Source organism: Chlamydotis macqueenii, chromosome 2 (assembly GCF_036417535.1).
Source record: "Chlamydotis macqueenii isolate bChlMac1 chromosome 2, bChlMac1.mat, whole genome shotgun sequence".
Classification (NCBI taxonomy): domain Eukaryota; kingdom Metazoa; phylum Chordata; class Aves; order Otidiformes; family Otididae; genus Chlamydotis; species Chlamydotis macqueenii.
Window position 1 is genome coordinate 42,500,143 of NC_141557.1, and position 24,034 is coordinate 42,524,176.

Here is a 24,034-nt window from a genome sequence, read left to right on the forward strand (position 1 = left end):
AGTGGTTTATATAACGGAATCTGTCACTTCAGAAAATTCATAACCCAATCTCTCTTCATAGTACAAGCAGTCTTATAATTTAGCAGTGAAAGAAAATTCAAGAATGCCAATGTGGACACCCCTGTGTTTCACTGCAGGAAAGAATTACAGCACAGTTCTCAGGAATTTTATTGTGCAAGAACTAGCAGTAGCATATAAAATGCTAGTATTCAACTAATATGCCTTTCTTTTTCACTACATCTCAATTGAATGAAGGAAAAATACCCAAACAAAACTGTAGTGTATTTTGATTATTACAAAATCATGGTTATGTTTTCCATCAAAATCATTTTAGTAAGTGTATACCGCAAAATCACAAAAAATACTGCTCCTATAAAAAAAGATAGCAGCACAAGAGGTGGCTGAGTCAGTGTGAAGAATAACAGGGTTTTCCTGGCAAAAGGGTGATATTTAGAATACTCATAACTTATTTACTCTATTTATCTTAAAATTTCAGCCCATCAATTATACATGAAACTGAATATCATAGTACAGGAGGGGACTAAAAGGTAAGTATTCATTTCTAGCTCTAACATCTCAGTCTTTAAACAAGACCTGCTCCTTAGCGTACTGGTAAGACAGATGGATAAGCATTGGTAGAGATGAGATTTATAGTTTGGCATTATTTAACTTCCCCATAATTTGCTTGTACTAGTACCCTTGAGACACATTTTTTTCAGAAAGTCTGATTTTTCTACATTTGTTCTAGTAATGGTATATTGAGAGTTGTTAAGGAAATTAAAGTCTCATTTCAGGCCCCAGTTCAACAAAGCATTTAAGTAATACTTAACTTAAAGTATATCTTAAACTAAATCCTATTTAACAAAGGCAAAGAGAGAAGCCGACAGAGGGACTTTCCCACATGGTTAAAGTGAAGAGTGTGGGGTTTTTGTTAAAGTGAACTTAGAAATGCTGCCTGTATTGCAGGCTCAAGAGACTTCCAGTGGAAAGGGACATTTAAAGAAGCTATTACTTGTCCAGAACGCCTGTGTGTTGTGGTGAAGGAGGCAGGAAATGCAATTCAAATTTTGGAGCAGAATATCAAATGAACTGGATTTATCATGCTTAGGAGAAGTGCTTTGAGACAAGACAAAAAAAAAAAAAGTGTTTTTCAATGAAAAAGAGCCATATCTCAGCTCACAAACTCATTGGGCAGTTAGGCATGTTCCCCTGAGACATCAGGACATTGGAGGCTTTGCTGAAAAGCTAGAAAAAAGACCTTTTCTAAGGATGAATGGAGAGAGTTGCACAAGCTGGCAGTTAAATCCCTTGTATCTTTTTGTCACTAGTAATACTTCCTCTTTTTTTTTTTCCGTGATATACCTTTCAATTTTCAAAGTAAAACACCACTAAAAATACTTATTTCCACCTCACCTTCCCCAGTAAATTGGAAGCTGTTATTTACAACAGTAAACCCAGATACAAGTAATCTTCCTTATGAAAATTCATTCATATTCACCAGGAAAGAACCCAGGGGCCTTGTGTTTTGCCACCTGGTGTGATGAAAGATAAAAATCCACAATTTCACCTGTGAAGATGTTGAGATGACCAATGGTGAGAAAAAGAAAAGTAACTTTCTGGCTAAGTAAGCTCAGTTTCCTAGTTGTTCATGACAGGTCTAAGGAAAAGAAATTGAAAAAAAACCCCATCAAGTATAAAACACTAATCATGATGACAAAAACATTTTTCTACTCACTATTTTGGATTGTTAGGGAGATCAAGATATATCAACCCCCCAATTTTTGTTAGAGAAATAAGCAAGTTTATTGTATTTAATGAAAATTCCTGTGTGAGAGAAATCCAGCACTGCAATATGGGTTATTTTTCCATATGACAGTATAGGGAAAGCTCAGACTCAATAGATTTCTTAATTAATTATGTCTCTATATTTCAGCATATGAATGAAAGTTTTAACAGCCTTATAGAAAATGTATAAATGGATCTGTAGTGGGGCTAAACAAACACACACTAACAGCTAATGAGAAGAAGCTGTTTTCTTTATGTAGTAGCAAATTGTTATTAAGCAGAGGAAAGTTGATATTATGTTGATATTGTGCTGCACAGTTCATTTCACCACATTTTTCTTTTAACTTCAAGACACTTAGAACTTCTTCTGGGTTCCTTTTATTAAGTTTGTCTGAAGAGGGCAGCCTTTCCTAATGCACTTGGAATTTTCTTGATTTGGCAAGGTTACTGTATGCTGAACAAATTGACAAAGGACATGCTCACGATCCCAAGTTTGCCTCTCATTATTGCCTATGTTTCCCCTGAAGTCTCTTTCCACTTACATTTATTGACCAACTCCAAAGAACAGTATTATTTTAAATATTTGACCTCTCTGCTAAAATACAGCCCAGTTTCACTTACTCTCTCTGCTAAATGAATGGAGACCTGCTGCGAGATTTCTAGAAAGAAATTTAGAGAGAAGGTTATTAGGAAATTTCTGAAAATATAGGTGTTGTTTTTTTCATTCTGCAATCTAGAAATAAGTCTCTTAAGTGCTAAGACTGCATGTGAATAGAGCAGGGAAATATCTGTCCCTTTCTGTTGACAGTTCTCCTTCTCTTTCATATTTTCCATCCTGAACTCCTCTCCAGGCTTCAAAAAGAAGCATTAGCCTGAAAGTAGACAGTAATGTAACTTTTTCTTTTATTTTATGCTTTAATGATAAGGAAACATTAAAAAAAATCTTACAGCAAATTCATGCATTGCAATGTTACCAGGAAAGATTAATGGCTACTCCACATTTAGCAATTAGTGTGATAGATTTAAGGGCTCTTAGAAGAATTTATTGCTGTGGTGTGCCTTGATCACGGTGCAAGGAGGGGCATTTGAAGAAGCTGGAATGATAGATTTTCGCAGTTATTGCCACTCTAGCCACTATGTCTCATCTCTCTTTTTACAGTGACAGCTGAATTTGAACGCCTGTCTCACCTTCTGAGGTGTTGGGGGTTTAGATTGCGTGATAGGCCAGGGGAAGAAGGAGCACAAGCTGAGTTCAAGGAGCAAGCACAGGGGTTTCAAACAAGGAGGAGAACCTAAAGGCTCATACTGGTGTAGGAGGAAAGCCGGTGGAGACAATAGGCATAGGATTTCACAGCCTTTAGATAAACGAGCGTACTGTTTGCCAGAGTCCTATCTAGCTGGATTACTAGAATCGTAATAAAAATCACGTCCAACACATTGCTTGGGCAACAACAGTGGTGGTGTGGATCTCCAACAAAATAGTCAGCTGACTGCATTCTCAGTAATTCTCTGCGGAAATATCTGCAACAAAATAAGAGTACTTTTTGTACCCACGAGCCTGGCAAGTTTTTGCTCTGGTGGCTGACGGGTGGTAAACCTTGTATTGCCTGAGAGCCACAGCAGCTGTCGCCCATGCAAGTTGTACTATGCTAGCAATGACTATAGCCAAACTGCAGTGCAATATCACCCCTTCCGTTTGTCAGCTCCTTGTCTCGGCTGATGATTAGGCAGTACCAGTGCTAATCTAGTCAAACGATCCTTTTTTTAACTTTGGTGACTTTTTAGGTTTTTTTTTTTAGGAAGATAAGAGTATAAAGACAAATTTCTCCCTGTCACTAGGGTCAAAGTAGCAAATAATTGAATTTCTTCCTCCCATAAACTTGTACTGTTATTTAAAGCTTTAAAGCTGACAGATGTTTAAGCTACCAAACTCATTGCAACCTCATGTCATTGCCTGACAGAAGGCTTGCTCAAAATCTTATCATTACATAGCTATTTACTTGGGTTTATATTCCTTGAATTTTTCTTGCTATGTTCATTGATCTGAAAACATCCTTTTCTTCCTACCTTGTCTTTCCTACAGCAGCCCCTTGTTCAGAAGTTGAGGCAGATTGCTTCAGTTCCTTCCAGATTTTCATGAGTGAACCGCTCTGAAAAGTATGGGGCTTCTTCCACTTCCCACCTTAGCGCTGCATTGCTGTGAAACAGAGCAGAAATTTCGTTGTCTCTACTTAGAAAGCACAGAATTTTCTACACATCAGACAAACAGTTGTGTGCTTGTGCTATGGTTTTCTAAGATGTCAGATCCTCTCCGGGCAGGCCAAAGACCCGCTACCATATTATTCCTAAATCCTCTAAGAAATTACACCTTAATTGTGTTTATATTAGCATTTTCTCTAGAGACAACATCTAACTGAAATGGATTCCTTGTTTACATTTTTTGTGACTAATCTTGGGAGGGAACATCATGCTCTTTGCCAGACACCAATATTCGCTGTCTCTCCCTGTTTCCTCTGTTTAATGAGTATGTGTCTGTAAAATGTATGGAGGATGGATTTTTGAGGTTGTAATGAGAAGAAATGTACAAATAATTCTTACATTTCCAACACATCCCTATTTTGAAATTGGAAATGTGACTTTCCCTTAGGAATGTTTTCAAAATTCAATTGTAAAAAATTTGACTAAGCTTGTTGCATCTTGGTCTTAATAATTTAGCAAGAATTGGCAGCATTTTTTCTTGAATGTCTAATTGTCTTTTGAATACTTTAAAAATTTAAATCTTCTGAGAATGACTAACTTATCTAGAAAATAGCTTTTTGTTGTTCACTTTTATCTGTCTCACCATTAAAGAGATCATTAGAGTACCCCCTCCACCTTTCTATGATTGCATTGTTTGCAAATAAAAATTTTTATTTTTTTACTTTCCTGAACCGTCATGATTCATGTCCTTGCCTCTCAGTACTGAAATACGTGTAAAATATTCTGATTAGTACCTCTACTGTATACCATCTTGTACTTCGGTTATGGCACTATTGTCTTTTGCATTGTCTTACCAAGGCTCTTTGTTCTGGTTTTATTATAATCTTCAGTGTAAGCAGAATTCTGAATTCTTACTGTCTTTGGTGAACATGAGTAAAAGAAGGAAAGATTCCCCCACACCTTTATGAAAACATCCATTGGTTTTATATTTGCAATTGTTCCTTTAATGATTTTGGATACTCTCTATGGTGTATCTCTGAAGGTCTTATACTCAGTGTCAGTCTTCTGTGTGATCATTTTGTTGTCTTTTAACACCTCAGACCTGATAGTACTCAAAGATTTGGGGTCACTTTTTGTATTTCTTGTCTGCTTTTTAATGTAACAGATATATTTCTCAGAGCAAGTGCTGGAAGAGCACTACAATGAAATTCTTTTATGTTCCTGGTGTTATTCCTTTGTCTCAAATCAACATCTATCTGTTAATTCCATTTTTGCAGATCTATGCAAACTTTGGAAAAAAGCCACATCTTTCAGTCCCACAAAACTAATCCTGTTTCACTGTCAGCCGTAACCAGGACTGTTTTTTTATAGTTAATTCCCTATACTTCCTTGTGCCCCAGTGTTTCATTTACTCAGGAAAAAGGTGAGAGTCCAAAGGACATAGAAGTGGTCATATGTTCCAAGTTCTTTGAATAATGCATCTTATATTTCATTGTGTATTCTTTCAATAGGAGTAGATGTCTTGGTAATACCAGTACTGTTGTGTTCCCTGACTGATTGTTTAAAGTTACTGATTGCTGATAATATAACATCGCTCAACATAATACTACTGTACTTACTTCCTACTTTGTATTCTTTTTTCCACAGCAGCAGCAGCTAACTTTTAAAAATCCACTTTCTGACTATATTATCTCTCATATGGCTGTGGTGACACTACAGAAACTACCTTCTCTGTAGTGCTTGTGAGAGTTCTTGACCTCAAAGTATCAAATATTGTCATATTCTCATTTTTCTTTTTTTTCACTCAAGCTGAGATGATTTCTCCTCATTATCTTATTGCATGTTTCCAAGTCTTGTGACTTTCTTACAGTTTCTTAATTTTACATTTTATGGGATAAGGATGACAATTCTATGTCAACTCCATCTGGAAGACTTGAAGGTTTGTTCCTCAATCTCTTTGCAGCTTATCTTCAAACTCACTGGCTTTGGGAGAAAGTGCTGACTGCATAGCAAATCATGGTGTATGTAGCATTTCCACAGAGAAGAGAAGTTCTTTCACCATACTAGAATTCCTAAGAAATAAGTTGCTTGTCACCAGCAGTAACAGTTCAGCTTGCTTGTGTTTCAAGTACGCTGTACTTTCGTTGGCCAGTACAAATGGCTACAGTATTGTTGGCTTCAGCTTGACCAGCCAGTTCTGCTAAGGCAGATGTAGTTTGAGATAGGTAGCACTATCTCTAATAACAGTTCTTGTTTGGTTTGTGAGATACAAAAGGCTTATGGACTTCATACTAATTTAAAGACCTATTTCAAATACATTCATTATTAATTTTAAGAATCAAGTAGGATATGGGAGGTCACTTGTTGGTAAGTGTAAAAAGAGTTTCTGAAGAGAGGATATTTTCATCCCTGGCTATGCCCAGAATTTTTCCTTCCAGGGTGCCAAGATATCTGTATTAAATTGGTGAACTGGAGTGGACAAAGAGAAAAAAGAGGGGAAATCACAGTGTCATGACAAGCCCTACATTGTAGTTCAGAGCCCATGTCAAACTGCTCAACTGTCAAGAACCCACTGTTGGGGTGACTAATAGATGAATTATACTACTTTTGTCAATTTTTCCTCAAAAGTTATGAGTCACTATGTTGATAGCCAAGAGTAGACAGTGGATATAAAATGCAAGTGAGTGCTTTGAGTGAGTGCTTGAGTTCCTATAAAAACGTCTACTGAATCCATTTGCTTCATCAAAGCCCAAACCCACAGGTTCAGAGAGATGTACTCCTATGGTTGACAGCTCAGTCAATATCTCTGCTGTTCTGTCTCTTCCTGTCATAACATTGATTTCTGTAAGCTAGAGGAAGTAATCCCTGATGACATTGTGCAACAATCTTAAGGAAAGTTTGTTTTGTCACTATGCACTTTTTTATACACAACTTATAAATGTATTTCATTTACAACTTCCTTACAAACTTAACCTCTCGTAATTTTGTTTCGTTTTATGTCCTGACCACTGCTGCTTTTTTTAATGCATTCTTCTTCATTTTACACTTTTATGGGACAACATACCTGGTGATTCTCCTGCATCATCTCATCACTGCAAAACAATGATGTCACTTTGATATATGCTATTCATTCAGCTGCCAAGCTAGCTGAAGAATGCATCATGTGCCCTTTGCATGGAAGAAAAGACCATACTGTCATGCCACGTACTGTCATTCCACTGCTGTCAACACCACTACATTTCATTTTGTGTCCTAACCCCATGTTCAACAATGTTCACCATCGAGTGGTAAAAACTGCTGCATAGCTATAATGAAATGATGTTCCTGTTATTAATCTAATTACCACCCTTTTCTGTCTCCATTTTTTTTTTCTGACAAAAAAAACCAACCCAAAAACCAAAAACCATCTCTCTGGGATTTCATAGTGCTACTCTCACTAGAAAGCAGGTAGTTTTCCAGGCTGTTCTGGAGGATTTTTAACTGTGAGGAATGAGAATGTGAAAATTAATTTTACTTATATGGTATTGAAGAAACCACAGATCTTTGAAGTATTTGTGATTTGTTTTGTCTTATGTCCAGAGTGGCACTAGCTATGGATTTCCAGTAGATTATTGGTATTGTTAAAAAATGAGATGAGATTTCAAAGGGAGTGTATATTTATTGCACAGGAGTGAAAATGGCTTTGTGGGTGAGCAGCACATCTGTAATGAACAGGCTTCAGTCGAGTTTGTCTCCCCATGGAGCCAGGTGTGACACCAAATTGGAAGCACAGAGACTCTTTCCACTGAGCTGACTCCTCTGATCCGTTGAGATGACGTTTGTGAGGAAGAGGCTGTGAAGGATTTAGTATCAGTAAGTGCATGAGGTCTTACCCCACACAGAGAATCAACAAGGCTTAAGAGTGTCTGGAGCCAGACCAGAGGCCGGGATAGATTGATATGTAGGCATGAAGTCTATGTTGTTTCAAGAGATATTACTGGTTCAGATTTCAGACTCTGTAATTCCTCTAAGCACTATTTTTGATCAGATAGAATCAGAGAAGTTGTCACCTTCTCTATTTAACTTGTATATAGAAATTAATAACTTGCCATTTTATGTACTGCATTGTTGTGGAATAAGCTCAATAAGTAAAAAGAAATAAAACTCCGTACTTCAAAAACCAGCCCTCCCTCCCAATCTGCTATGGTTAATGGCAAAAGGACTTCACCTACTATTTGTTTCTGGAGAGTCATTATAGCCCTTTATAGTATGAGAAGTTAAAACTTTATTTTTCACTTGTGTTTCTCTTCATAAACTCCTGCTGTGAAATAAAATAAAATTAAAAAGTGAACTCAGAAGCTTGTATCTCTCAATTCAATTCAATCAGCCATTGAATACTGTTCCTTTTTAACGTAATATTAGTGATTCCTCTTTGTGAAAGTCACAGATTTACAAAATTCCATGAAAAAAAGAAAGCAAACTCCCAAGAAAGAACTTCAGTGCCTTAGCATCTTACAGTATTGTCAGATGTCACTATTACATTGTTCAGCACATGAATTTTTGAGTTTAAGGAAAAATGAGGGAAATTCCATAGCAAATAATAATAAAAAAATAATTTAAATATTGGACAGTGCAAAAAGTATGTCCTGAGTTTCATGTCAGCTTTCGCATGAACAGCTGGACTCTATACTCTTTAAACCGCAAACATCTCCAGTAAAACTGATGAGCAAGATACCTGCTAAATGCCAGCAAGATTGTAGGCTGGGGAAATTGAAGAGCCTAGGAATTGGTAGTATATCACATACATCATATAACTATACCTGTATTCTCAAAGAACTACAGGTATAAGTCTAAGTAGATTTTTCTTTGAAAAAAAAAAGATTTTAATATGATTAAATGTTTAGTATTATCTTCTATTTACTTTCATACTATATTTTCTCTATTTATAAGTACAAATCTTCTCTGTCTTTCTTGCTCAGCCAAAAAAATTCTAATTCCTGAAAGACAAGACAGTACTTTGTGCCTTTACCAGTGAGCTGCATTTGAAAGATTAACACAGTTTGTGGGATTTCACAAGGCAGTTCAAAAGTAACACAATTATATAGCAAATTTGCTACGATAATAACCCTTTAAACCCTAGAAGAGGACAAATTGCCTAGGTCCCTTGGTAGGAAGGAGAACAGGGAGTGTGGGTAGATTTAATTTCACCTAATATTAGCCACCCAAAGTTAGATGCCTCAATTAAACTGGCTGTTTTGCCTGTCTCTCCAGTGAGCGAATGGAAAGAGACAGGTACTTCCAGCCAGTAATTCATCCCATCTTAAGATACTTTTCCAAGCTAATGGGATGCCATGTGAATTGCTATGCCTATCAGAATGCTTTGTAAGTTTGTTTGGCTGTAAAACAAGTTATAAACTTTGGCTTTGTTATCAGAATATATACTCTTTTTTTTTTTTTTTTTTTTTTTTTTTTTGCTTTTAGAAAGATTGTCAGAGTAATGACACTTGTAACTCTTTCTTCATGCTCTGCTTTTTTTTTCCCTAATTTTGAAGTGTGGCCTTACATTGAAGCTCTCCTTGACAGAATGAGAAATTATTTATGTGCTGTATATGATCTTGGCTTGTATTGTGTACAGTCACTAATAGCCCAAGAATGAAATAGTGACATATCTTTTCATGAGCTCTCCTGTTGAGCCATACTCAGATTTCCATGTGTTCTCCTAAAATAATTTTTCTGGCTTCTTGCTATGTTATCTACTGTTTCAGTAGTAGGAATCTTCTGAGAAAACACTTTTCCTGTGTATAAGCCAGCAGCTTTGCTTGTACACTGCATCATTTGGTCTTCTTTTACCCATGCTGCTTTATTGCTATGAGAAGTACTTTTTTTCCTGCTTTCACTGGGACCTGGAGGCAGCCTGATGTTTCATCAGCATTCCTCATGTTCAGGCATGGGTTTGGCTGTGTGCTTGGAGCACACCTTGCACCTGTATCTACATCAGATTTTCTCCTCTCATGCTGACCGTTGTCTAGGCATCAGTGTACAGCCCACCAGCTTTCCTCTCTCTCTCTTCTTTTTTTCCCCATGATTTCCCGCTCAGATATCAAAACCTGCTGTCCTGGTTTTATTTAGTGAGTGGGGAGCCTAAGGTGGCAGCTTCTGTAAGAAGCTTCTAAAAGTTGCTCCCCTTTGTTCAGTGGACTCGGCCGGGCCTAGGGTGGACCCACTGCTGGCCAGGGCTGAGCCAATTGGTAGCAGAATGTTCCCTATCGCCTCTGTGATAACGTATTTAAGAAGGGGAAAAAATAAAAAAAAAAAAAAAAGAGAGAAGAAGATGTGAAGAAGCTGAGCAGGGGCAGAGAGGGGAAGGTATGAGCCTTGTGGGCCTTGCGGCCCTCACCCTCTGGCCTCCCACCGGGCAGCCATCTGGGCCCAACTCAGCCTGGCCTGGCTGCAAGAAGTGGAGATGAGATGTGAAGAGAACCTGAGAGGTATCTGCCTGAGACAATTGTGAAGAATTTATTGTGAGAGGAACGGCTGCAGATGCCAAGGTCAGTGGAGAAGGAGGGGGAAGAGTAATGCTGCTCCTGGCCAAGATTCCCCTGCAGCCTGTGGTGACAAACGTGGTGGAGTAGGTTGTCCCCCTGCAGCCCATGGAGGTCCACAGAAGAGCAGAGATCCACCTGCAGCCCATGGAGGACCCCACGCCGGAGCAGGTGGATGCCTGAAGGAGGCTGTGGCCTGTAGAGGGCCCACTGGGGCAGCTGTTCTGGAGGGACTGCACCCCATGGAAGAGATGACCCATGCTGGAGCAGTTTCACGAAGGTCTGTAGCCCGTGGGAGGGACCCCACAATGGAGCAGGGGAGGAATGTGAGGACTTCTTCGCACGATGAGGAAGCAGCGGCGTAAAGTGATGTGTGATGAACTGACTGTAACCCACATTCCCTCTTCCCCGCTGTGCCACTCAGGGAGCAGGGGAAAATAGTAGAGATAATGTTAAGCCTGGGAAGAGGAGGGGAGGGGTGGGAGGGGAGGAAAGTTATCTTGTTCTCTTTCTCATTATCCTGCTTTGTTTTTAAGTAATAAATGAATAGTTTTCCTCAAGTTGAGTCTGTTTTGCCTGTAATGGTAACTTTAAGGATTTCTCCCTGTCCTTATCTCAAACCTTGAGCCTTTTTTTTTCCTTTTATATTATCTCTTCCTATTCTCTTGGAGGGTGAGGGGAGTGAGAGAGAGACTACATAGTCTGGTCCTGATCAGGGCTAAACTACAACACCCCCATGTCCAATAGGGAGTTTTATTGCCTTCAGAAGTATAGTCTGCTGTGAAAGTTGTTTTACCTTTCTGAAGTTTTCAGCAGAAGCTCACTGGCCTTTTGAAGTGACCGGTGGTCACCTGCAGCTGTATGAGTTTAACCTCTCTTCACAGGTGGGGGGCATGAGGAGGAGGGGCAAGGACATAAGGAACAGCTTGGGCAAGCAGGTAATTATAACAGTCAGTCCTAATTAGCTTTTAATAGTTGGGGAGGGTTGTTTTTTTTGTTTTGTTTTGGGTTTTTTTTTTCTTTTTTCTTTTCTTCTTTCCTCCTACCTACATATGACTGAGAGACAGCTTGCAGAGAGCAGAAATGAGCTGGGAAGGTAGAAGGTCTGGATGTAAAATTAGTCAGGAGTGGGGAAGCTTGCAGGGAGGTCTTGGGGGAGTTGAGAGCTGTTTGGTTTAGGTGTTTCAACTGATGTCAGGGAGCTCTGTGAGACCAGAGAGGGGGTTTCTGTCTTGAGGTTGTGCTCAAGAGTCCTTAAATCTTCTGTGTATGTATATGCTCCTTCTTTCTCAGAAGGGAGGGTGATGGGAAAGGTGATTTTTAACTGAAAAAAGGGATGGGGCCTAAGGGGTTCAATGCAGCCCAGGTTTTTCCTGGTAAAATACCTAGGTAAAATCGAATACCTTGAGGTCTCCTTTGTAGTGCAGGTTGTGTGCAAAAGCTGTTCATTGAGCAGAGAGCATGGTCTAGCTTGTAATCTTGGCTGCTAGATGTGGAGGGTCGTGCTCCCAAGGGTATGTGGCTGTCCAGTTTCTACTGATTGCAGTGAAATAGGAATGAGAGTGTGCATGTGTGTGGGTGTGTTTGGAGCATGGTTTTTTAAGTCACCTGCCTCAAATATTTTAACTACTGAGACAAGCAGGGGATGTGATCTAGCCTTCAGGTTTTTTTTCCTGTTGCCCCTTAGAACTCAGAGAGAAGCTTGGATGGAAGTATTTTCTAGACCTTTCAGAATATACTCCAAATGTTCTGATATCAGCTCTTGTGTGCAGTGTAAGCCTTTGCTCTATAACCTAATATTTTGATTGTATTGGGACATGCAAATGATCCTATTCATTAATCTATGAATGGAGGGGGGAAAAAAAGCTTTGGAGGACAAGTGTGGTTTTTTTTTTTGTTGTGGTTTTTTTTTTTTTGTTTGTTTTTAAGTGTATACCTGTCAATCACATTGGAAGATGGAAGTCATCTAAATACTTCCGAGGCTCTCGTCCTTTCTTGTTTGTAAGGTCGGACAAAAAAGGATCTTCTACCTTTGTCTTTGGAGGTTTTTGTCTGCTGGCTGCCTAGCCTGGAAAGGGTTCTTTTGTTTCTCTGTAATACTGCAGTACTGTTTCTCTGTGGGATAGCTTTCTTTGGGATTTCCTTGCAAGTGAGGTGGAAGAGTTCAGAAGAGTGATTGCTGTAGAGGAAATGTACCTACTAGAGGTAACAGGTGTTGAAGTAGTGCAACCAAAGGCTGCTTCTTATGTGTTTAAACAGGATGAATATGCAGTTTTTATTGGACAGTGCTAAAGGCAGACATACATTATTTATATATATATATATATATATATAAAGAAAGATGTGTGGTGCTTGTGGAAAGGCATCTTGAGGGAAAAGAACTTCTGGATGTGTCCAGAAAAACTCCAGCTATCTTGTTATTTGTAGATTGACCAGTCTTTCTTCTGAAGCAGGTGAGGATAGTTTTTATAAAACTGAAATCAACATTGTGTGCAGTTTGTATCTTCTGAAATTTCTATCAAAAAGTGTTATTCTGTGGCATGGCATATCTGTTTATTAAAAAATGCCTAGCTGTCTTAAGGGTGTCCAGTAGAAGCTAAATACACTACAGTAATGCTAACAATTAAAATTGTAAAATAACTGCTTTTTGGTAGACTAAAATAAAAACACAATTACGGCAGTGCCTGTTTCTCATTAGTGGGAATGACATGCTAGCTTTAAAATATGTAATGATGTATAAGCCCTAGTGGTTATAATTGGCATAGAAATGTACTATATCCTTGGGTGTTAAAAGCCATAAGCTATTTATTTTCATACTTACAAAGAGTATAGTACACTGTGGTATAAATCTCACATGGATTGTCTTAGTTGCATTTTTTTTTAGTATAATTTATGTCCATATGGTTCAAATATGAATCTGTCCCCCTATTAGCATCCTGCTGGTGACATAATGTACTAATAAATTAGTATCTCATGTCTGGAAAGCCTGTTTGAATTCAGATCTTATGAGCAGGTAACTCAAATCTACCTGATCTTGCTGATACAGATAGCCTTGCTATCACAAGGTTTCTGTAATACCTGAACTTACACAATATAATAGTGATATGCTTGCAAGATATTTGGCTACTGACTGTGGTGTGTGATATCTTAGATTTTTTTAGAAGTACCAAATTCACATGAGTGAGAGATGGATTTGGAAGAACTCTAGGAAGAACTACTAGGCTGTAGCCTAAATTAGGAGTTAATGGCATAGAAGGTCATGGTATAAAATAATTTTGAAACTGGGGATAATGTGTGTTAAAATAACTAGTGATGTTCTACTAGACACTATATTGCACTGATTCTTCTACAATATCAAAGGCAGTTTGATTACAAGACTGTATATGGCACGTGATATAGATATGAAAGTCCACAGTATTGTCTTTTTTCTTATTGCTTCAGAAAACAAATATAGGGAAGTGGGTGAAAGAAGTATAGGGATAAATCATAAAGACTGTGGTTCTTCTTCAAAAATAAGTTGGTAAATAACTAATCTCTACCTATTCCAGGAATATCCAAGTTTCATTTTTGAGTAAGGTGAAGTGATTCTGAAAGAACAATTCTGCTTTATTTTCTCTGAGTTAAGGACAGCTTCTATAAAACTAGTATGAAGTATGGAATGAAACATCACTATGAGTTAGGGAAAAATACAGATATAACTTCTCACAACGGGCAGACAAACTCCTCTAATGATGCCTTTCTGGAATAAATGTGAATTTATAACATGTTTGCTTAATCTGAGTGAATTACCTGGCTGAAGGGTAATGCTTTGCAGCCCCAGTTTACGTTAAAGCTCAGCATTAAAATTTGCAGTCTGGGTGACATGCAGAAGTTGGGGTGAAAGTTGAGGTTCACAGGTCCAAGGCTGAACAGAGCATTGATAGCAAATTCAGCAAACTTTAATCTCTGTGAATTTAATGCTACTGTATCATACTTATGGCTTCTTGAGGCTTTTGTTTAGGATGTTTTTTCACTATGGGACTTTACATGGTTGATGTTGGTGAAGTTGACTGTGTCTATGTTGGAGATGTTGGTGAATATTTGACATATCTACCTTTTATTTTGCAGAGAACTACAGCCAACAAGACTTCTGGTGCTCCTTCCTACAGCAGATGGTCCAGTTCACAGCCCCATCAGGTAATATGCCCTTGTCAAAAAGGATATGAAGTCCCGGTTGATCTGAGAGAGTTATCTACCCGCATTAGCCCAGCTAGGTCATGCTGATCTCTGAGGTTGTTGCAAGATATTCTGTGGCAAACCTGGGTGCAATTGGTGCTCATGGAGGGGCTTGTACGGCTGTGACTCCTCTAATGCAGTGGTGCCTCGCTGTGGGTTGTCAGGGATGGTTATTATGGCTGGATCTCCCCATCCTTGACATCTTGGCACTTAAGCAAGAAGTGTGTTTGATGCTCTTTGGCAAAATGTGAAGTCATGTTCTTCCGTGCTGCCCTCTCCCCGGTGTTTTTTGCACTACTCAAAACAACTGAGTTGTGCAGTGGTTATGATGGCCAAAACTTTCAGGAAAACTTGTTATAAACCCAGACTGGAGCTGGAAGGCTGTTCATTGATAGCCTGGAAGCAATATTATTGTTAATGGCTTTTTTAAAATAAGAATTTGAATCTTATTCAGGGTTTCTGTTATGTTATCAAAACAAAAATACGACTTTGATTGTAGTCAAGGACATGACTTGCTTTGTAATCAAAGAACAATGTACTTCAACTAAAGCAACTTCCTCTTTAAAATCTCTTCAAGTGTTTGTTCAGTATTGATCAGATTAACATTGCTTTCCCCAGTCCTCTACTTTTGCTTCTTTCTGACCCCTTTCTACCTTCAATTCCTCTTAAAAAAAAAATAAAATAAAATAAAAAAACAAAACCAAAAAAACCCCAACCAAACACAAACCAGCAACCCCTGCCCCCAGGACACTATGAAAAATTTAAGTTATCCTGATGAGCAAATCTGTGATCTGACATGCTGTATTTTTGTTTTTCGTGAAGGACACGTATACGCTAAGAGAGGAAACTTCCAGTAAGTTGAGATTTGGCCTCAAACGAAAGCCAAAGAAACTGTGATTTTAATTTATATTAAAATTAGGATGGGAAAGAAGGTGGCTAAATGCTTCATGGGCTCTTAGCTACCTATTTCACCATCCTTCCAGTCTTAATAGTTCTGCTTTCACAAAGTATTGTGAAAGTCTTGCGCCTTCTCTCTATATAAAAGTATGTTCTTTTTGCTTGCTGAGGTTTCCATGTTTTCTTTTGCTTTCACTTTTTGAAAATCCAATTTTTGCTGTTGCAGGGTACATATGAAGAATACATAGGCAGAAGGTTCACTCTTTTCAGTGGTTATTGCTCGCCCCATCCTAGGTGATCAGATGGTGAGCAAGAAAAAGTTCATGGAGTACCACTAATATGTATAAGGCTGAAACAGCAATGACTGCTCCCCTCTTTCTGCATATCTGCACTTGCCCATTAATGTTTATGGGAGACACATTCCAAAGTCAGGAGGAGATCCTCCTAACAAATCATATGCACTTTACAGTCTACACACTTGATTTCCTTTTTGAGGAGGGAGGGGAAGGTAAGTACATGGCAAAAATTGATTGTAGTGTTACAACCCTGTCAAATCGCTAGCAGAGTTGAAGGACTAACTACCAGGAATGTTGTCTGAAAGTGTGTCTAGACCATCCAGCATCTGCAGGAAAAGAATTGTTTTACTGTATTAAAGGATGCCTGTGGTAATTTTCCTCCACCTTTGTTGTACCCCACACATCTTAATCTCATCTTCCTTTGTCATTTACACTCTAATCTTTTCTCTTACATCCTTGTTTATTGTAAGCTTTTGTCTTCTGTGTCTTGGGTTTAATAAGCTTAAAAACTTGCCTCACGGATATTACAAATGCCAGTACCAACTGTGAGGATGTATAGCCATGCTGCGGTTCAGTTTGGGAGTCCTGAATACTGCTGTGCACTCTCATGAGCTGAGAGTGGCAAAATATTTGTATTGGATCAGAGATTTGTATTCAGCCTTGCAGCTTGCCAGCTTCTATATATAGTTTATTTAAACTTTTTTTTTTTAAGATGGCTTTCCAGGAAAGAAAAAGATTAAAGTGCAAATTCATATTGTCTGCATTTTCTTCAGCCGCATGCAGTGAGCCCGGTGAAGGCACTTCCACACACATCTTATGAGAATCCACATGGAAACCTAATAGAACTACATGGCTGAGACCTTTGATGCATCTAAGAAATGTTAAAAGTCTAAATTGATTTCCTCCTTCCCTCCTCCAAGTTTTCTTTTTTCATTTCCTCTGTGAAGTTTGAAGGTCCATTGGGTGAGAGATTTGAAAGAGTTCTGCAGGTGGGGTCAATGAGTCACTGAAAATTACACATTTTTCACTGACTTATTTTGCTTAGTGCTACCCAGACATGCTTACATTTTGTATTGGATAAGCTGAAGCATGTTTATCTATCTCAAATATGCTATCTGGGGAAGGTTTTTAATAAGTTCCTATTATCTCATCGCTCTCGTGGACATGTGGAATTTGTGAGCTCAGTTTTTTTTATGTGAAACTGTTCAGAGAATGTTGGGTTTTTCCCCTGCCTCTTGAGCCTGGAAAGGTGTCTTGTTGCAGGGTAGGCATCTTTAAAACTTGATTAAGAGGTTCCTCCTGACTGCCCTGGGGAAGAGGCATTGCTACATGCTTCAAGCTAGCTCTTTTCAAGTACTCCACTTTCTCAATGTCAGAATAAGAAGCCAATAGTCTAAAAAGTTGATCTTTTTTTTGAGCCAATGAATTTATCTTTTTAATTAAAGGATTGGGGAGTGGGCAGGGAAGCCAAACCAAATCTCAGCTTCTGAACTGGCATCTGCAGAGCTGTGTTGGACCTCACTGCCTTTCAGATGTGCTGGCTGGCTTGAGGGATGGAGTCAAGGGGAAGACACAAACTGATGTTAATGAGCTGAAATTGCCTATGCTGCCGTTCTTGGCTAGTGGCATCACTTGACGTATGAAGAAGTCTTCAGCAATTTTGCGAGAAGCCCTGAAGTGAACTTCTGTGGCACTCTGAAGACTGTGTGTGCTTCCTGAAGTGCAACTGGCTCTTACTGCTGATGAAAATGAAGGAGGAAGTGGCACTTTATCAGGCACGATGATGTAGCTGATTTCTAACATGATGCTGCTTTTGCTGAGTGGGATGGCAGCCAAGGCAGAGTGTTTTACAGTGGTAGCATATTCCATGTGTGGGACAGTCTGCCTCTACTTAGGCATCATAGGTACACAGGCAGGGTGGGACATGAAGCAGTCAGTATTGCAACCTAGCTGTCCTTAGAAGCAGCTTTAACATTAGTAATTCATTCATTACTAGTAATGACTTAAGAGCTAAGTGCTAGGAACTGTTGGGGTGCTATAGCCAATGTCAATGTAAAAATGAGGAAAAAAATAAATTGATTTGTTCCTCAGGAAAAAAAAAAACCAGAAGAAATGCAGTATTTCAGATGCCAGCTTAAGGTTGAGACACTGAAAGAAACTTTTTAGGCAAAGTGTCCTAAAAAATGAAGAATGGGACAACGACCCTTCTAACTTGCTTATGTACCTACTGTTGATGTTGATCCACAAAGTGGACAGCACCTAAATGGATCTCACAAATAAATCCACTTTGTATGCAACCAGAAGGCAGTGGTACCTTCCCTCTGAATGACCGAGATGCACTGTCTTTTCTTGCTTGTGGGCACACTAGGAAGCTGGTCAAGTTAGACCATTCATTTGGTCCCCACTGTTGGCTGGCACTTTGGTGACAATATTCCAGGTGTCTTACACAAGAATTGTTAGCAGGAGTATCTTTAGAGATGCTTAGATTGTATTGCTTTCTAGAAATCTATGAATGCATCTTTAGTATTAGGTGCTAAATGAGCCTGCAGAATAATTGTTGTGTGTTAAATGCCATTAAAAATAATATAGAACGCTTCAGCATCTTCCCCTCCCCGTATCTATTAGCAAGACATTAGCTTATGAGCTAATGAAGTAAAAATGCAGAAAGTGAAACGGTATCCAATGGGCCATGGGACAGGAGGGCTCTCAGCTAAACTCGGTGTTCCTCTGTCTGGCTCCACTGCTGCCTTATTACAGAACTACTGCTCCGGCTTTATGGAGTTGGCAGCTCCAGGCTTCTTGCTTTCTTGCAGATAGTCAAAGCTTTGTCCATTGCTGAACTTTGCATGCTTCTTCATGACTGAGATGATAGAAATAGCAGTCATCATTTGTTAGAGGAGAGAGACGGTAATGGTGAGTTTCCTTTATGGGATCTGCCATGTTACCTGAACACAAATATTATTGGAGCACTTGTTAGCGATGGCTCAGATCTGTTCCTGTGAAGTGACTTTTCTTTTAAACTGGTGGGAGATACCTAGTTCTAAATACTCTAAAGATTCCTGTAGTTGGCTGTTTTGAATCTTCGTTGTTTTTTTGGTTTGGTTTTTTTTTTTGTTTGTTTGTTTTTGTTTTTTTTCCCTTCAGTGCCTGCAGTCTGACTTGGGAAAAAGTCAGTGTTGAGAAAGTCACTGTCTCCCTGATGACTCAGCTGTTTGGCCGTTCTGCTGAGCGCTGCAAACTGTGGCAGTAAACTTTAGGTTAAGTGCCTGTCCACTAGAAAATATACTGAGAACACCAGCAATTTTCCCAGAAGCCACCGAGCAGCTGTCAAATGGCAACAGCATTCCTTCACTGTTGACCTAGGTTTGAGCTGCACCAGTCTGCTCATCTCAATGAGGGTGACTTAGTCTAACTACTTATTATAAAGGTCAAGTGAAGCCTGGCAACTTTCCAAAAACAGACCAGACAACCCAAGTCACAAATATGTTACTGCATCCTGGCACTTGGTATATAACCAAAAAACTGTAGCAAAATTCAGTGGGCTTAATCAGACTTAATGAGGGAAATTTGTCAGTTTTGCAATAAATTGAGTATAAAATCCCTAAATACCTCCTTTCCGTAACACATCTTTTCAAAACTCTACATACCTCTACACCATACATCATCATAGTTTTACATTTGAACTTGGTTCTCATAGCACTTTGATCCTAGTTACATTTGTTTTAAAATAATCTTTGGATAAGCACATGGAATAAAATTAAGTATGGAATTTAAAAAACCTGAATTCTTAACGGGGTTTTTTTGACATGTTGTCAAATGGACTTGCTGAATTTCAACAATTTCAATTAAACTTGAATGTGAGCTGGAGGCAGTGCCTTGCAGAAGCAAGTTTAGCTAGTTAAATACTTGTTCCAAGGCTCAGTGTACAAAAAAAAATCTTATGCTTCTAAGTTCACTGAAGGATTGGAAAAATAAAATATCTGTGGTCAAGACTCCAAGTTTGTGGCTCATATTACATCCATAGTGTATGCTGGGTTACGCACTTTGTGGGATTTTGTCTACTATCAATAAAGACTGATCCGTGTAGTAGGTAGCCAAGTCAAGTACAACCCTGACTAATAGACACTTTCTTGCATGTTTCACCGCTTGGAGCACTTGCTCATTTCTTCTGCTAGAGGTTGCTGGTTTCCTCCAGTCAACCGGAAACCCAATGTTAATGGCTCTGCTTGACTCCCAAGTTTGTTACTTCCTCAGTAAAATCTGCAGGTCACTGCTTCTAGCATGATGCTTTTGGTAAGCCATCGTAAGGGAAGATCAAACCTGGCATCTGCTTTTGAAAGCGATGGGAATCTAAAGCCTGAGTTGGCAAACCTGACTTCACCAAGGTCATTGGCAAGGGCAGGGCAGATCTGTTAATCTCTGACTACTATGCAGGTAACAAGAGAGCGTGGCACACTGCTGGCCACTCGGTTGAATGCATGGGTACAGCAAGATGCGTAAGCTATTTTTATTGTATGAAGAACTCAGCCAAATGAGAGTTGGGAGCTGTTGTATCTGTTGCCGAGCAAAGTACAACATAAACATAGTTTTGAAAATCTAAGGCATTTTAAAGCAAAATAAGAAGCAGGGAGCTCAAAAAGGAAACTGATTGCTTCTGTTTCGTGACAGAATGTAAGTAAATGTACATAGTGTCATTCAAAAGTTGCTTGTCCAAATATGCTACCTGTTATGCTGATGAAATTACCAAGCAGCCTACTGAACTGAGTGTAAAGCTGTATCGTAAGCTGCGAGCAGGATGAGACCATGTCCCAGGAAGGATGCAATATCAGTAGATAAAGTCTTAACTCCATTCTTTCTCTTACTGCTTGTGGAGAAGCACTTTGATAGCATCGGTAGTTTTAATCTTGCAGTACTATGTTAGTGGTTGTGCATCTTTACAAAGAGACTAAAACTTATATTTAAAAGCAGGGCTTATGCTTCATGGGTTACTGCAAATGACAAAATGTGGGTTACATGTTCTCTGCAATCTATATGACTGGTCCCTTTAGCCCACTCTGTGTGTCAGATACACATATATATCCCTCACCAAACATGGGATTCGGGGATTAGTTCCTGTTACACAACAACTACATAAGTCTAGTATTACAATACTTGAAACTCTAGAGAGTGCATACTTTGCAGAAGCTATGATGACCAATTAGTTATTGGTGAAGTAATAATGTTAAATTTCTCAAGCCCTTTTAATCTAATGTATCGTTAAAACATTTTTTTTTAAACGAAGTGCCTCTGTCTAATTGGTCTGTTCAATGATTCTTGCCTTCTCTCTGGAGTTTCCTGTATATGTGCTGTATCAACAGAGACCTGATTCAAAGATTAGAACTTTCTCCTGATTATGGTATTGAAACCTGAAACTTTAGGTGTAATGGTTATGGAAACATAAGAGGAACCTTCTAAGATGCAGTATTGTGTTTTCTGTTCTACAACTGTGAGAAGAAAGTATAACAGCCTTCTTTTCCCATCATTCCTTAAAGTCAGAGATACCATTGGTATTTTGTTGCACTTTCAAGTTGAGGTTCAGAAGATTCCATCTATAGCCCGGCTAATCTTAAAATCAGCATGCAGGGAAAAAAAGCTTTTGTCCAAAAAGATGTTTCTAAACAGCTGCCATAATAGGATTTTTTCCCTAGAACAACTCACTTATTTTACTCTTTTCACTTGTTATGTAATTATTTTTTATGACAAATACCAAATGAGTGTATTATGCTAAGTGTCTGCTCGGTGTGCTCGAGTTTGCATAGAGAAGTGTGTGCTGGGGATGAGGGGGAAGTAACAGCCTTTGTGATGACTTCCATAGACATGAAACACTTCCAAAAAGTGTCTGTCAGCTGCACTGATTTTGTCACTCAGAACTATTTTTCTTGTAGAAGGAGAAGTTTATAAAACATTTAAAAAGACTGAAACCAAAAGAGTTCTACTAATTTTAAACCAATAAAATAAAAACGTTCCCTGTGTCACATCTTGTATTGCCACTGAAAGCTGCCCTACCTCTTTTGGAAACCTCACTTCAAGACTGCGGAGAGTCAATCTCCCTTAACTTTTGCCTGTTTTTCTTAGCAAATGAAGCTTATTGATATTCTGTCTCTGAATGCTGACTGCTCCCTATAACTTGGCTTGATTTGACCCAATTTAGTGAAGAAAGGCAAGGGTGCAAGTTTCTTGAACCTTCTGGAGGTGTGAAGTTCCCAGCAGCGAGGAGAGGAGGCTGGTGATGCCACACCAAAGGAAAGCATGAGATCATGCTTCACTAGCCGTTGGGCAGTTCACGAGGGAGAATGGTGTTATGGATTTCCTAACAATGGGGCAGAAGACTCAGTTGTTGGTGTCTGTGTTTTTTCAAGAATGAAGATAAACTTTTTTTCCTGTGCAGATTTTCTGGTGAAGGGATGAGCTCACCCCAGAGCTTAACGAATAATTCAGTTAAAGTCAATCAGCTGCAAGACATGTGTACATTCACTATCGGGCTTAATTAGTTTTGTTGTTCACACAGCTACACAGCTGAATTCTAACAAAATTCTATACTGGATTGATTGAATTCAGAACTCTTTAAATCTGCGAGTCTTTTAAGGAAACTATCTCCTTGCTGCATCTATCAACATTATTCCTGACTTTTCTCAAGGTTCAGATCTTGTCAGATAAACTTCAGATAATATTGTTTGAAGCAGCACATAATCTTACAGTGGGGTCTTTTCATTATGCTCTCTGTACTATCCCTGGTGTGTGCGTGTTGACTAATAGCAAAGATTTGACAAAGGATTTTATACACGAACATCTTGCCTCATGTTCTATTAAATGTGTCATTTGATATCTTCTATTGTAGACTTCTTGGTTTTGACTTTGCTATGACATCTTCTTAAAAGAAAAAGAAGCTTGCCAGCAGATGATGTTTTAACACTTGTCAGCAATTCGTCATGACTCTTCTTACTTTAGATTTAATTGTTCTTGGAATGAACAGTTGACAGAGATTTTTTTTTTTAAATTCTACTTTCTAGTTAATGTGATCAATTTGATGCAAAAGGTAATTAGTACGATAATTTGCAGCCTACACGCATACTACTGTGTCTCCCTCCACTTTCTTCGGTGTTCCAATGTTTTTAAAGATGGGAAGATAGGTGGGAGCAGAAGAGTTTAAGTTATTTTTGGGAGACTTTTGCCCCTCTGTCCTGGATTCTGCTCTTTTTGCCTCTCATCTTTCATACTCCTGAAGCCTTAAACCTGGAAAGGAAATGCAACCAAGAGACCATGGCTGGATCCACCATCAGCTGCACTAACAAAGGGGTTGATGATTTTCCAGAGCAAACATTAGCTGAGGGGTAGGGCTGAACTTCAGAGGAGAAACAGCTGGCATCAAGCTGTGTCCAGGGGCAGATCTGAGGTTGGGGACGTGTCTAGGGAAGATGGTCAGATCAGGGCTGGTGGCGTAGAACTATTTCTCTGCCTTTCTAAATAAGCTCCTGACAAAAAAAGTTCTCTAAAACCTTTCACCTTTCCTCTCTTTCACAAGAAAGAGAACAAAGCTGGCTGATTGATTGTTTTAATAATCTAAGTGATGATCATTCTGTTTGATAATTAACCATGCAAATCTGAAAGAAACAACTGGTGGATCAACAAAAACAGATCTGCAGGCTACATTTGGGGGAATAGCTGAAAAAGTTAATTTGGTTATAAAGATAGGTTATGCTTTGTAATGAGAAACGACAAGGCATTTTGCTGCAAGTGTCATGGCAACTTTAGAGCTTCTTTACATAGTCTAGTTTAAAATGTATTTACCCTGTAGCAATGAAACTGCAAACTATGTATGAATCATAAAAGCTGGAGATGGAAAATACCTCTTCAACATATGGACCCGTTCTTCAACAGATAAGATTTAGTTTAACTCTAAGCCAGCAAACAGATATTCTCTGTCTTTAAAGTTGGCCTGTTTGTCTTGGGTTATTTTCTGAATGCGGATGCTTTCTAGAGTCCTGGAACTGGTCTTGGCTAAGAATATTTCATGAATTAGAGATCTCCATATTTCAGTTTTACTTCAGCAGTTTGTGTGCTCTGTCCACTACATGGCTCTGT

The 24,034-nt window shown here is 38.8% G+C and overlaps 1 protein-coding gene across 1 annotated transcript in view; it reads left to right on the forward strand.

The window, feature by feature from the left end:
* Positions 1-24,034, forward strand: part of RBMS3 (RNA binding motif single stranded interacting protein 3) — a 723,800-nt gene that overhangs the window by 92,972 nt on the left and 606,794 nt on the right. The window contains exon 3 of the mRNA XM_086742736.1: positions 14,613-14,681. Within this exon, the coding sequence (XP_086598862.1) occupies positions 14,613-14,681 (69 nt within the window). The remainder of the gene's footprint in view (positions 1-14,612; positions 14,682-24,034) is intronic.